The sequence below is a fragment of the Podarcis muralis genome, chromosome 7 (assembly GCF_964188315.1).
Source record: "Podarcis muralis chromosome 7, rPodMur119.hap1.1, whole genome shotgun sequence".
NCBI classification, from domain to species: domain Eukaryota; kingdom Metazoa; phylum Chordata; class Lepidosauria; order Squamata; family Lacertidae; genus Podarcis; species Podarcis muralis.
In genome coordinates, this window is record NC_135661.1 from 79,925,727 (window position 1) to 79,939,301 (window position 13,575).

General features: G+C 44.5%; 1 protein-coding gene across 1 annotated transcript; it reads right to left on the bottom strand.

Annotated features, from left to right (window-relative positions):
* Positions 1-725: 725 nt before the first annotated feature.
* Positions 726-8,304, bottom strand: LOC114601575 (phospholipase A2 inhibitor gamma subunit B-like). The gene is made up of 5 exons (XM_028738852.2): positions 8,185-8,304; positions 7,017-7,148; positions 4,678-4,833; positions 2,024-2,170; positions 726-1,065 (listed from the first exon to the last, which is right to left on the bottom strand). Exons 1-5 carry the CDS (start codon positions 8,234-8,236, stop codon positions 845-847), a joined length of 708 nt encoding a protein of 235 aa, XP_028594685.2. The 5' UTR covers positions 8,237-8,304; the 3' UTR covers positions 726-844.
* Positions 8,305-13,575: the final 5,271 nt, after the last annotated feature.

Here is a 13,575-nt window from a genome sequence, read left to right on the forward strand (position 1 = left end):
GGATGTGTTGCCTCTGCCCTAATGTGCGCGGTATTTTTCACATTGTTTAGCTGGTGAACTGCAACAAAAAACTTGAGGAAGTGTGAATTTCAAAGCATAACAGAGATCTGGTGTGAATTATGTTGTTCCTGATTAAAATGCCAATTTCTCCAGCATTCTTAGTTGGGATCAACGGGAATTGGAGTCTTTCAACATCTGGAAGGCCACAGGTTCTGTACCCATTCTAAATGTTTCTTCTCTGTATTTTTTTAAGGTTGTGCAGTCCCCTTTACTATACACAATCCAGTTTATTGATGTCTTTCTCACAATAAGTGGTGTCCCACCTGCCCCAGGGGCGGCAGAAAAATGGCACTGGCATCAGCACCATTTTCCAGCAAGCTCTCGCCAAAATCTCATGAAATCTAACCAGAACTTGCTGCCAGTTGGTGCTGTTGCCACGCAACCTAGGGAAGGGATGCCTTCGTGTGAGTTACACAGCACGGCTGCTGTGCCATTCCCCATTTCACCTCAAGTGGCAAAATGGGATGCACCATCCCTGACAACAAGGGAGCCCAAAGTTGACACATTATTGATTAAAATTGGACATGGAAATCTGGCCAGGGATTTCATCCCTGCCCGCTGCCAAAGCTATCTCCCATCTCCAAGCACTATTATTTTTTCCAAATGTTGCATTTGAATAAATGATAGAACACACATTATTTGCCATATATATTTATTTTGGACATGATTCAATGACTTCATTTGCACATGAAAGTCAAATACAGCCTGTCTTTGAGGAGGAGCTTCTAGACTTCTAGAAAGAAAGCCTGGGAGTCCTCAGGCTGAGACCACCCCTCTTCAACCATTAGCCCATCATTTCCATAAATGGCGGGTTCTTCTGGGCTGTGGAGGTTTGCCTTCCCTCAGCTACAAGTGCATTGGCATCGTCCTCCATTGCTTTGGTGCACTCTGCATGAATGACCGCAATACTTAATCTTTCAAGAAGAAATTGAAACAACCAATCAGTCTGGTTACAGAAAGAAGCTGTTCCACAGCCTTGGAGAGCACCCAATACATCAGCTCCCCCTGTTGGGAAAAAAACACACACATATTTTTGGAATCCAAAACCCTCTCCCTCAAACAGAAGGGTGGGCAACTTTTTTTCAGACCAAGAGCCTTTTTTGAGTCTGGGTGACCTTCTGGGAGGTGCACATGCCAATGGAAACATATGTAAGATTCACCTTTACACAGCAGGCTATTTTCTAGATACATTCAAATCCCCCTCTTTGTCCTCCCTCCAGGTAACCAAGAGTTCAGGGGCAACAACCCAGCCAGGCCAAAGCATACAGGTAGGCTATGAAGTGGGGCTTGTGAGGGGTGTGGCCTAGGGAGAGGAGGTGTGGCTAAGTAGGATCTGAAGGGCCAGAGAGAGAGAGTCTTAGAGGGATGCCCTTGGATCTTGGGCCTGTGGGTCTCCATCCTTCCTCCCCTTCCAAATGAAAGTACAAATTTTAAGATGTATTTTTATTTAACAAAATCTATATATTGCTTGATTGCAGTAAAAACTGATAGGGGTTTACAAGAAATATTAACATTAGCAATAAAAGCAGATAAAACCTGAAATATACTCGGAGTTGAGTGTTGATTTCATGCTCTTTATATCAGCTCATGATGAACATGGAGTGGCTATATATACATTATTTACACAATGGGTCCTGCGTGATTGGCTGATTCAACTCCCCTCCTGGAGCCTGATTGGGCTGCTGCTGCAGGCCAATCAGCTTGCTGATTCACTTCCTTCTGGAGCCAGATTGGGCGGCTCCTGCAGACCAATCAGGGTGCTGCCATCTAGGATCCTACTTGCCTATTGTTCTAGGATCTAAGCTCAGTACATAACATGGGTCTCCTAATAAACTTCAGAACCCTTAATAAACTAAGTACCTTAGTGTCTTTTAGAGGAAGCCATGACTGCTCAAAGTGGTGTGATACTGCTTTAAATGCAGTATAGATGGGCCCCAACTGCACTCCATCAAAGAAGGCTCACCGAAAGTATAATGAACCCCAAAGGAGAAGCATTGATCCTCCTCATTTCTACAGCTGACGGTAGTGATGTACTCGCACGCGTCTGTGTGGGATTCCAAGCAAGCCGGGCACTTCAGCCCATTGTCCTCCCTCTTCTCATGCTCAGGAACTGTAAAACAATCACCACACCACCCCAAGATGGGGGTCAATGTATTTCTTTTGCAGATGCAAACCACAACTTGCTGTATGTAAGGGGCAATAATTGTTCTCCTCCTTCAAAGAGGGATGTGTACCACCTTCCAGCACTTCTCCAATCAGAGTGCTTCAGCCATGCTCCATTCATCCAGGGCTACATTAAGGCATGGGGCAAGAGATTTTGACTAGGGCCACATTCACAGCATACATTTCAAGCACAGGGATACCACTTTAAGCAATTGGGCTTAGCACTGAGCAGCACTGGGGGGCATTCTGAGAGACAAAATGGTAGCCACAGATGCACACAAATGATGATAAAATTCTACAAATTGGCCCTCTTTCTTAGAGTGAGAAAGAGAAAGAAAGCTCTCAGCAGTTTTATCCTTTAAAAAATCTCTTCTGGGAAAAGATGTGCTTAGTTCTAGGTAAAATAATGATTTCATAAAGATAATAATGATTTCAATAAAGATAGTAGGTAATAAGAGCTATTGTGTGGGGTTTGATTGCTAATACATTCCTCTGTGAGGGGGATAGGGGTTTTCCTATAAATTCTCAGCACCCTTAATAAACTACCTCTCCCATAATTCTTTGTCCTAGTGTTGCTATAGTGCTTTCAATAAAAGCATACACCAGGGTGGGGAAAATGGTAAGCCGAACCACAAAATGGTGCCTCCTCCCACCAAGGAAGGAGGAGTGAGTGAACATCTCCATCAAGAACAAGGGTGGGAGGGGACTAGAGTTGAAATCTGTACTTGAGCCACGACACTTGCTGGGTGACCTGGGGCCAGACACTGCCCCTTAGTCTGAGTTATTTCACATGGGTGTTTGAGGATAAAATGGTGAGCAGGAGAACCAGACACGCCACCTCCAGCACTTTGGAGGAAAAGGTAAGATGTAAAAAGCAGGATCTCTGACAACGTTATATGGAATTAAAATTAGGCCACAATTTTATGTAGGAAGAGCTTGGCTTAGGTCTTGGGCGTGTATCCCTCCCGGACCCCCAGCCGGGGGGAACTGGGGCTAATCAGGGTAAATGGGATAGAGGGGGGTGAGTCACCACTTTATGCCACCACAGGGGGGTGAGTCACCACTTTATGCCCATTACAGGGAAGAAAGGACTAAAGAATTCCACCCAAGGCCATAACCATTGTGACAAGATGCTATGGGGAAGACAAAACCTGCAATGCAGGAAAATTTCTTCTCAGTCCTTCAACAGCAACCAGTCAAAGACCGTAGTAGCACCTACTAAACAGGAAGAAAAAGTTAACCTGCAAACAAGAAACATTAAACAAAGGGAAGGTAGGGAGGGTGAATCTCCGGAGCCGACTGCCTGGCTATTGTCAGCTCCAGCCCCTATTTATAAATGGGGCTGGCTCCACCTCCCAGCAAGAAACTTGATTACTGAGGCTGGGTGTGAAGCTCCAGAGATTAACACTGAGAGGCAAGCCAGCCCCTGTTTGCCAGTCAGCTCCCTGGGAACGGTAGCACCACACACAATCCCGGAAAGGGCACCCGCAGTGTAAAGTGTGAGTGCTCATTTTTGCACCATCATTTTTGCAGGTAGTGCAAAAATGAGCACTCACACTTTACACTGCGGGTTCTCCCCTTTGTGTAGATACTGTTCCTCTATAGCTTAGTAATTAAGTGGCACAGGAGCCCATTGCATCTAATAGATCTTTATTAGCATTTGCTTTTACCTGAAGATATTAATTCTCTGGATGCAAACCTAAAAGAAATCAGTTTCCTCCCACACAAGAAGGACAGGGGCATGTCCCACTAAAATATCTCTACAAATGCAAATGCATCAAAGAAAGTGGGTTGGTGTAGGTTTGGGGCTAGAGCACTGGGAAACCAATGAGCCAGTGAAGTGTAGTGGTTAGAGGGTTGGACTAGAATCTAGGAAACCAGGGTTCAAATTCCACTGTAGCCATGACACTTGCTGAGTGGCCTGGGGCCAGGAACCATCTCTCAGCCTAACCTATTTCACAGGATGTTTTGAGGCTAAAATGGTGAGTGGGAGCTCAAGCTTTTTGGAGGAAAGCATAGGATGTAAATACCAGAAGCTGCTGTAGGAGAGGAACTGTGAGTAACGTTATGGGACGGGTGTTTCTAGCACTAAGGTAAAACTGTGACGCTCCCTTGTAATTTTTGCTAATGAATGCTGCATATTGTTCTAGTAATATTATTGTGATTTTGGGTTTTGTTCTATTAGTTCCGCCACCCACCCCCATACTATGGCTCCAATGCTTCCCTGCTGGTTCCCTCTGTCAGTGGCTCCTCCCTGTCCCACCAGTCTGAATCAGGTTTGAAATCTTTCCTAGTGTCACCCTCAGGCACCTCCTGGAGCAACTGGCTGTCACCACTCCTCCTTGTCTAGCCAGTCCCTGACATCAGGATACTGGCAAAAACCTGTATGTCTTTTTTTGACCTCTCTCATTGCTTGAGTTTTGTGAAACCATCTTTCCTGCTGATGATACTTACCTTCGGGAGGTCCGCTGTTGCACATATCTGTCTTGCAGCAGGACATCTTGCTGTAGATGTATATTAATGACATTATGGAGCCACTGGAATACTGGTAGTTTGCATCACACAACTCTGTCTTGATGCAGGACTTGAGAACCATTGGGATCGTGTAAACTAGTAAAAAAGAATAGGAAGGAAATAACTAGACCTGGAGACAGGGCTGGCCCACCCATGAGGAAAGCTTTGATTATCACCTTATGTGGCAGGATCCACAGGGGCAGCAGATCTGACCGCCAAGTAAAGAATTGTCTGATGTTGCTGCCTTTGAAGCTGTGGTGTGCAACTTGAAGGCAAGATCTGCCATCTCTTTGTCAGCACCTCTTCCCCATTTGAGCCACCCAATGTCCCTGTCATTCGTGGCAGGGACCTCGGAGCTCCTTTCTGAGGCTCCCTCCACCTTCACTGGTGTCAATGGAGGCACACAGCCTCTTTTCTCAAGGGGTGGTCATTCATTCCAGGAGGAAAGATGCAGCCCACCCTCCCAAGTGAAATCCACAAGGCACAGGATTCAAACTCACTCAATCTTTGCCTCACTCTATCTCCGCTTGCAGAGCATGGCTGCCTGCGCTGCCTGCCTGTCTTCAACCAGGAGAGTGGCCTCCGTCTTTCCAACTGTGGTGAAAAAGGCAGCCAGGTGGCAGCCAAGACGACAGCCAAGACGACCTCCACCCAGAGCATGCACCTCACCACTGGCTCATGTAATATGGGGGCTCCTTCAAGCTTCTACATTGAGCAGTGGGCAGCCATGCCCCCCTCAATGGGAAAGGGTGATGGAGCCCATAGCACACCAGGTGAACAGCTGGGATACCTCTCCTACTCGTGTGCAAGCAGGAGCAGGGTCATGGATCTTGCAGCTGGGGAGGGGGAGCAGTGTGAGCCAGTGGTGGGTTGGGGTTTCTGCAAAACTGTTTGGCTGAGGCAAGGGCAGCGGTGTGCTCTTAAACCAAGCAGTTTAAGGAGGGAGGGAGGGATGAACAAGTTTTAGAAGCCTCGTCATGCAGCTTGTTTCTCCCCCTGATGGTATGAGGGACAGACCATGATGATGATTTCACTCAGTGATATATCGTTGATGAAACTGCCACCCCTCCTGAGTCCCTCTGCCTCCAGCTCCCGGCTGCAGCTCGTTTAGTTTTTCCTCAGTGTGCTGGGTGCTGGAGGCAGAAGGACTCAGGATCGGCGGGGTTTTCCCCACCGATTTACTGCTGAGTGAAGCTGTCATCACGGTCTGCCCCTCATACTGGTCCTGCAGCGACATGTCAATAAATCGCCCAGGCCTAATCTTCAGTCATCCTTTCTTCCTGGTCTGTGGGGTGGGGAACATTTCATGGTTTTCCTCAGGTATCCAATTGTCTTGAGCTGGCCCTGCTTGGAGCAGAAAGAGATTTCTCCAGTTATATCTAATTGTTGAATGTGAGTCAGGAATGGAGAACATTTGGCCCTCCAGAGGTTTCTACCACCCTTCTCCTTATTGAGTGGGATCAGTTCAGGAGGCTTCATGGGAAGCAATTAATGAATGAAACAAGTTTTGTTGCTGCCCACGTAACTGGACCAATGAGAGTCGATGTTGGAGCTCATAAAGGGAGCATGTACCACAGGCAATTAGGAAGGGGCAATATGTCAGTATCAATTTCTCTTGGTTTCTTATTTTAAGTTCATTTCTCCACATTTTCATATCAGTTTCCAACTCCCCCCCCCCCAATCAACATTTAGTCTGAATGTTATTTTCACTCTTAGGCCCTATCTGCAGGGTCATACTGATTTAAGCAGTCATGGTTTCTCCCGTGGAGGGGAGGGGTGGGCAGGAAGTTTGTTAACCATCTTGGCTGTGAATCCTGGCAGCCTAGTTCTCTGCCTTGCAGGCCATTTTTCACTTGGCCTGGAAGATGGGAACCGACAGACTGACTCCAACTACAAAAGCTGAGGCTGCTGGACGGACACTTGAGTTGGGGTATTGTTTGGCTTGTTGTTTTTATATCAATTATGTGGCTGTTGCTTGATTTTGTTGTAGGTTCTTATGTGCATTTGTCTACTGATTACATGGCTGGACAACTGAATTGCAAAAATGGGAGAAGTGCAGATTCTGAAGGATGACTTTCTTTTGCTCTGCCAATTGAGTAAATGCACCTTTAAATATGAACTGACTTGAATTTCTTCCCTGCTCCTACAGGCAATGCAGAACTCAGAACAACTCTTTATGAAAAGTCATGTTCCGTGGCTTGTGGCTAAGATATGGCCTTAGAAAGTGAGTCTAGGGGTTTACGTTTTAGTGGTCAAAAAGGTTGAAAGTTCTCACTTACACAGTTGGCCAAATCCAACAACAGACATGCAGGACTGGTCACTGGACTCATCACACTCCTCAGTGGTGACAGTGTTGGGGCGGCAATCTGTTCCTTCACTGTTCCAACAAGACTCACATATCAGAGATGCCACTGCAGACAGGGAGTAATGGGTTTACAAATCCTTAGCAACTATGTAGGGGGAATAGGTCTGTGTCAAGGTACAGAAACACAACACTTTCTGCTACAAACCCCATCTTACAAGAGGCAGCAAAGGCCACCAACTTGGATAGCTCCGAAAGCAGAATAGATAAATTAATGGTTACCATCCTCAATTGATATATTCTTTCTCCAACATTGGAGGCACTATTCATCTGAATACTAGTTTCTGGAAAGCGCAGAAAGGGAGCTGTTGCACTCAGATCCTGCTTTTGGGCTTCCCATAGGACCCATGGCAAGAAAAAGATGCTGGACTAGATGGACCATTGTTCATCGATATAATGCTTTCTATATATATTCCCTCTGTAGTTCTTAAACTCTGTGAATGGGGGTGGCCCTTGCATAGACCAGAGAATGATTGTCCAAGATGGCTCCTGCAGTCTGAGGGAGAGGACCAGTAGAGAAGGTGCGGGGAAACCTTTAACCCTCCCGAAGTTGTTGTACTACAACTCCCATCAGCACCAGCAAACGTAGTAAAGACTCTGGTAAGCACATCTGGTACCCCTGGGACCTGACTCCACTCAGAGATTGGGGTGGAGTGTAACACCAGCAAACTAAAACATTGAATTTGGGCAGGATAATTCCACTCCAAAATATGAGATTGTCTCCTATCATATACATTGTCTCCTATCATAAGTTTTTACAAATGCAAGAAACTTACTCTTTACTTTAAATATAAGCTAGTATTCTGGTTTATTGAAGAGTGAGCTACTTCCTCTCTTGCTCCCCGAATGTACTTGGGAATACCACACCTCTCTGTACACATTGGGTTAAATAAAAATTGAATATTGGGAAGAAGAAAAATCTATCATGGAGGATCCCTTGTAGTTTGGCCTTGTGCTTTATTCCTCTCCCTTTCAAAGGAACCACAACTCCTTGTTCCTTTCTTCTCCTGCTTTAATGGCTGACCCCCTGCTTAGTTCCTTCCTGGAAACAGGATGATCAGCACAGCAGATGTGGTTCTGCTCACCTGGATTCAGAAGGGTCAAGAGGAGGCAGGAGATCAGGAGTGTCTTCATCATTCTAGAGAGCTGAAGAGCCAGGAAGGAGTTCTGGGTCAAGCAAGGAACTGATGCACAAAGTTGGGGGGATTTATAGAAGATTGCAAGAAGCACTTTGCCAGGACCCCGGAACAACGTGTTCAGGACAGTGTCACAAATTGCTGGAATTCTAATCATGCTATAAGATAATGAAAAGCACAGTGTTGAAAACCAGTTAAATCTCTTCCCCCTTCCAAGAACTCCAAGGACACGTCCCTCCTAATCTGTTCCAGCCTCAATTTCTCAACCCTGGATGTGGGGAAACGAGTCCCATCAGGTTACAGCACTGAAATTGGATTAGGTTTCTGGAAGCCAAGGCAGTTTCCCTGACAGCATGAACTTTTTTGAAAGGGGGACAAATGTCTCTCCAGAATTTCCTTTATTGTACAGTTATAAAATGCACAGTGAATTTTAACAGGGAGAAATGTAAAGTATTGCACTTGGGCAAAAAAAATGAGAGGCACAAATACAAGATGGGGGACACCTGGCTTGAGGGCAGTACATGTGAAAAGGATCTAGGAGTCTTGGTTGACCACAAACTTGACATGAGCCAACAGTGTGATGCGGCAGCTAAAAAAGCCAATGCAATTCTGGGCTGCATCAATAGGAGTATAGCATCTAGATCAAGGGAAGTAATAGTGCCACTGTATTCTGTTCCGGTCAGACCTCACCTGAAGTACTGTGTCCAGTTCTGGGCACCACAGTTCAAGAAGGACACTGACAAACTGGAACGTGTCCAGAGGAGGGCAACCAAAATGGTCAAAGGCCTGGAAACGATGCCCTATGAGGAACGGCTAAGGGAGCTGGGCATGTTTAGCCTGGAGAAGAGGAGGTTAAGGGGTGATATGATAGCCATGTTCAAATATATAAAAGGATGTCACATAGAGGAGGGAGAAAGGTTGTTTTCTGCTGCTCCAGAGAAGCGGACATGGAGCAATGGATCCAAACTGCAGGAAAGAAGATTCCACCTAAACATTAGGAAGAACTTCTTGACAGTAAGAGCTGTTCGGCAGTGGAATTTGCTGCCAAGGAGTGTGGTGGAGTCTCCTTCTTTGGAGGTCTTTAAGCAGAGGCTTGACAACCATATGTCAGGAGTGCTCTGATGGTGTTTCCTGCTTGGCAGGGGGTTGGACTCGATGGCCCTTGTGGTCTCTTCCAACTCTATGATTCTATGATTGTAAGAGAGAATTATTATAAGATGATGTACCAATGGTATTTAACTCCAAAGTGTTGCGTATATAGCAGATTAATTGCGCTGCAGAAAGCATGCTGGGGAGACCACACATTCAGGAAACAACAAAGAAACGCAAAAACATCTTTTGCTTGGCTTTAATTACAAAAACAAAAACTCCTCTTACATTAAATCTATAAGTATGACCCATTCACCAGAGTACTGAGAGAGGTACACACTGCTCTTTATATACCATATCCAATTGCTGGTGCAGCTTAATTAACACAACTTAACAGCACCTGCTATACTGTTTCATAGCTGTAAAACTAGGCCATGATATCTACTCTGGCTTTTAAAGAGATATGCATCTTGTGAAACAATAATAAACCTTAATGTTTAAATAAACCATTCAACACAAAGAGGTCAGCTCGAATGTATAAGAATGTACCCAATAAGTTTTAGAAATGTAAACATTGCAAGGGGTCATTCTGTCACATGGGGTGGACCTGCAGGGAGGGTAAGGTCTTTGGGACATGTTATATAATGATTTTTTTAAAATAAAAAATCAGACTGACTTTTCCAAGAGTCCAGAACTCTTCTGGCTGGGGATATTGATCAGCAAAATTCCAAAGCAAGGGATCTTTATGCTCACAGGTGGAAAGTTGTGAGAATACCCTGAAAGGAAGAATGTCCCTATTTTCATCTGAGGAATGTTGGAGGGTATGCAGTGGCTATTGAACATCAATATGAAGCTGTTGGAAACGATCATTTGGAGTTTTGGAGTGAAGTGTCATCCATATACTCAGAGTCAAGAGTGGATTTCATGCTCTTTATTCAGCTCATAGTGGTGAGGAGGAATGAATGTTTCCCCAAAGTATCTGCTTTATATACATTATTTACACAATGGGCTGCACATGTTTGGCTAATTCCGGAATTCTCCTGTAGGCCAATCAGGTTGTGGATTCACTTCCATCTGGAGCTGGATTGGGTGGCTCCTGCAGACCAATCATACTGCTGCATTGTTCTAGGACCAATCAGACTGCTGCATTCTGAATCCTATTGTTCTAGGACCAATCAGACTGCTGTATTTTGGATCCTATTCAACTCAGTACATAACACATATGTTGAAGATACCCAGCCCTAGAAACTCCATAATGCAAACTCTGGATTGGTGCTTGGATGCCATGGTGTGTGACAGCCAACAAACTGAGCTTGAACCGTGAAAAGCTGGAGGCTTATGACTGAGTGATTTCTGGGTCTTGGAGGTCAATTGCTTGGCAGCCTGGACACAGTGGTTCATGCACTGGTAACTTTAAGACTTGATTATGGCAGCATGCAGTGGGGCTGCCTTTGCATCAGGTCTGGAAGCTGCAGCTAGCGCACAACGCAACAGCCATAGAGTGCTCATAGCAGCAGGCTACTGGCCACGTGTCACTCTGTTGCTGAGACAGTGGTACTGGTTGCCAATTTGCTGCCAGGTCACATTCAAAGTGACCACATTCAAAGCTTTATTACCACAAATTCCTTTTTATTCCTTTCTCATAACACTAGAATTTGTGAAAACAAAAAAAAAATCCTTCCAGGAGCACCTTAAAGACCAACTAAGTTAGTTCTTGGTATGAGCTTTCGTGTGCATGCACACTTCTTCAGATACTAGAATTTGTGGGCAGCCAATGACCGTGAATGTTGGAAGATTCAAGAAAGAAGAAAGAAAGTGCTGCTTGAAATACACACAGTTAAACTCTGGAATTTGTACTCAGGGAGTAAAGATGGGCAGCAACGTGGATGTGTTTGGTTGAGGATTAGAAGAAAATAGTGGAGGAGAAGTCTATCAATTGCTACTAACCAAGTTGGCCATGTTCTTCCTCAAGTGTTGGAGACAGTATTCCTATGAATGTTAGTTGTTGGGAATGTCAAGTGGGGAGGGGAGAGACTGGTGTTGCTGTCCAGTCCTGCTTTGAGGCTTTGCACGGTCATCTTGCTGGCCATTGCGACAACAGGGTTCTGGCACAGCTGGCCTGGTTCAGCAGGCTGATGCAAGCTGTGCCAGTTGAAACTTGTGGGAAAACATTAGCCCAAATCTTGATTGCCTCAAAGTGGTGCTCACTCAGTGTACCTGCTGAAGACGAGGGGATTCACAATGTGCTTGCTGAAGAAACATGGTTTCACAGATTCTTTCTAAAATCACCTGCTCAGCTGTTCATTTGGCTGAGTCAGAGAAGCCAAAGGAGAGAGAAAAATGGGAAACTTTGGAGCCCTTTTGTAATCTATACCAGGGGTGGGGAACCTCTGACCTGTGGGCCAAATGCAGCCACTGCCTGCCTCTCCATTGCTTATACCATTCTTAAGACCTTTGAAAAGAACTTGAACTCTATCTGAAACTGAACTGGATTTAAAATGGAGGACTGAGAAAAAATACAATGCCAATTGATGGAATAATTTATAAATATGTACTTTACTAAAAAGGCATCTGCTGGCCAAAGGTCAAGATGAAAAGAAGAGGACAAGATTATTTACTGTGAACACCAACTAAAATAAATTTAGTAACTTTGATTTATTATATTGGATTCTCTTTACTGACTGCCAATATCGGGAGATTTTAAAAGGTGCTACAATGCAGCATTGAGAGACAGAAATGGAAGGCTGTGCCAGACTCCTGGGAGCATCAGAGAGCCCCAAGTAAACTTTTTACTTATGGTTGTGAAAAGGAATGTTTTTAGTAATTGAAATCTATATAAATATTTTATGTTGGATCTTTTTTTTTTTTTTACATGAATGGATGCAAAGATTTGAATATATAATTGTTAAAAATTGATATTTGTGGGAGGTTTGAATAGGTTTGAAAAATAGGCTTCCTCTACTGCAGGCATCCCCAACCTTTGGCCCTCCAGATGTTTTGGACTACAATTCCCATCAGCCCTGACCATTGGTCCTGCTAGCTTGGGATCATGGGAGTTGTAGGCCAAAACATCTGGAGGGCCGCAGGCTGGGGATGCCTGCTCTACTGAGTCTACGACCTTGATAAAGTACTGATAAAGATAAAAAGAATACATGTTGTGGTGGGAAAGAACTCTGTGTTTTGGAATTAAACTCTATAGAGGAAGCTGGGAAAAGGAGAGAGAATTCCCCCCCCCCCCCGTCAATCTAAACTGGAAACGGCAAAAGGAAAAAGTTCAATGCTAAAACTAACTAGTCAGGCCACAAGGCAAGATAATTTAAAATATGAATTGTTTGATTTGCTTTTTGATATTGAAATAGAATTTGAGCAGATAAAGGAAGATGTTAACAATGCAGTCTCTAAAAAATACAGTACAGTGCTACCTCGAGATGCGAACGGGATCCATTCTGGAGCCCCGTTCACATCCTGAACAGAACGTAAGACGCGACAGCGCGTCTGCACGTGCTGCATTTCACCACTTCTGCACATGCGCATGATGTCATTTTGACCATCTGCGCATGCACAAGCGGCAAAACCCAGAAGTGACGCACTCCGTTACTTCGTTACTTCTGGGTCGCCACGGAGCACAACCCGAAAGTGCTCAACCTGAAGCATATTTATTCCGAGGTATGACTATATACTTTTAGAGGCTGCAAGGCCATTAAAAGAGGTGAATGCACAAACCACCAAAGTGGGACTGGTAGACAAACAAGGTCTGAGGAAAATTCAAAGGCAAGTAAGAATAGTCAAAGACAAAAATGAAATTGCACGTGTAATGATATGGGAGGACCTGACTGATAAAGATGGTACCTCGTGTGAAATTATTTGGGAGGCTTTGACTGCATTAGAGAAGAAACAAAAAGGAAGGGCAAAATAAGAGGCTACCTTATGTGGTGGCAATGTAAAATTATCAAAAAACGCCTGGGAAAAGACATATAAAGATTTGAAGAAAATGTGGGAAATGATTGTTTTTTTAAAAAAAAATGAAGTTATATTGAGGTGTACAGGACTTGATGGATTGTTTAAGTGAAAGACTTTGTTCCAACATGCAAGATTGGATGCCAGGCCAAGACTGATGGAAGGAAGAAGCCCTGGCCAAAGAAGATAAAGAAGTAGAAGAAAAAGAAGAAGATTGGCAAAATAAACTACTGAACTGTGCAGGACAAATTATTACAAAAAACGGCAATTGGTTTAATGCATGGTTTTTAAGCT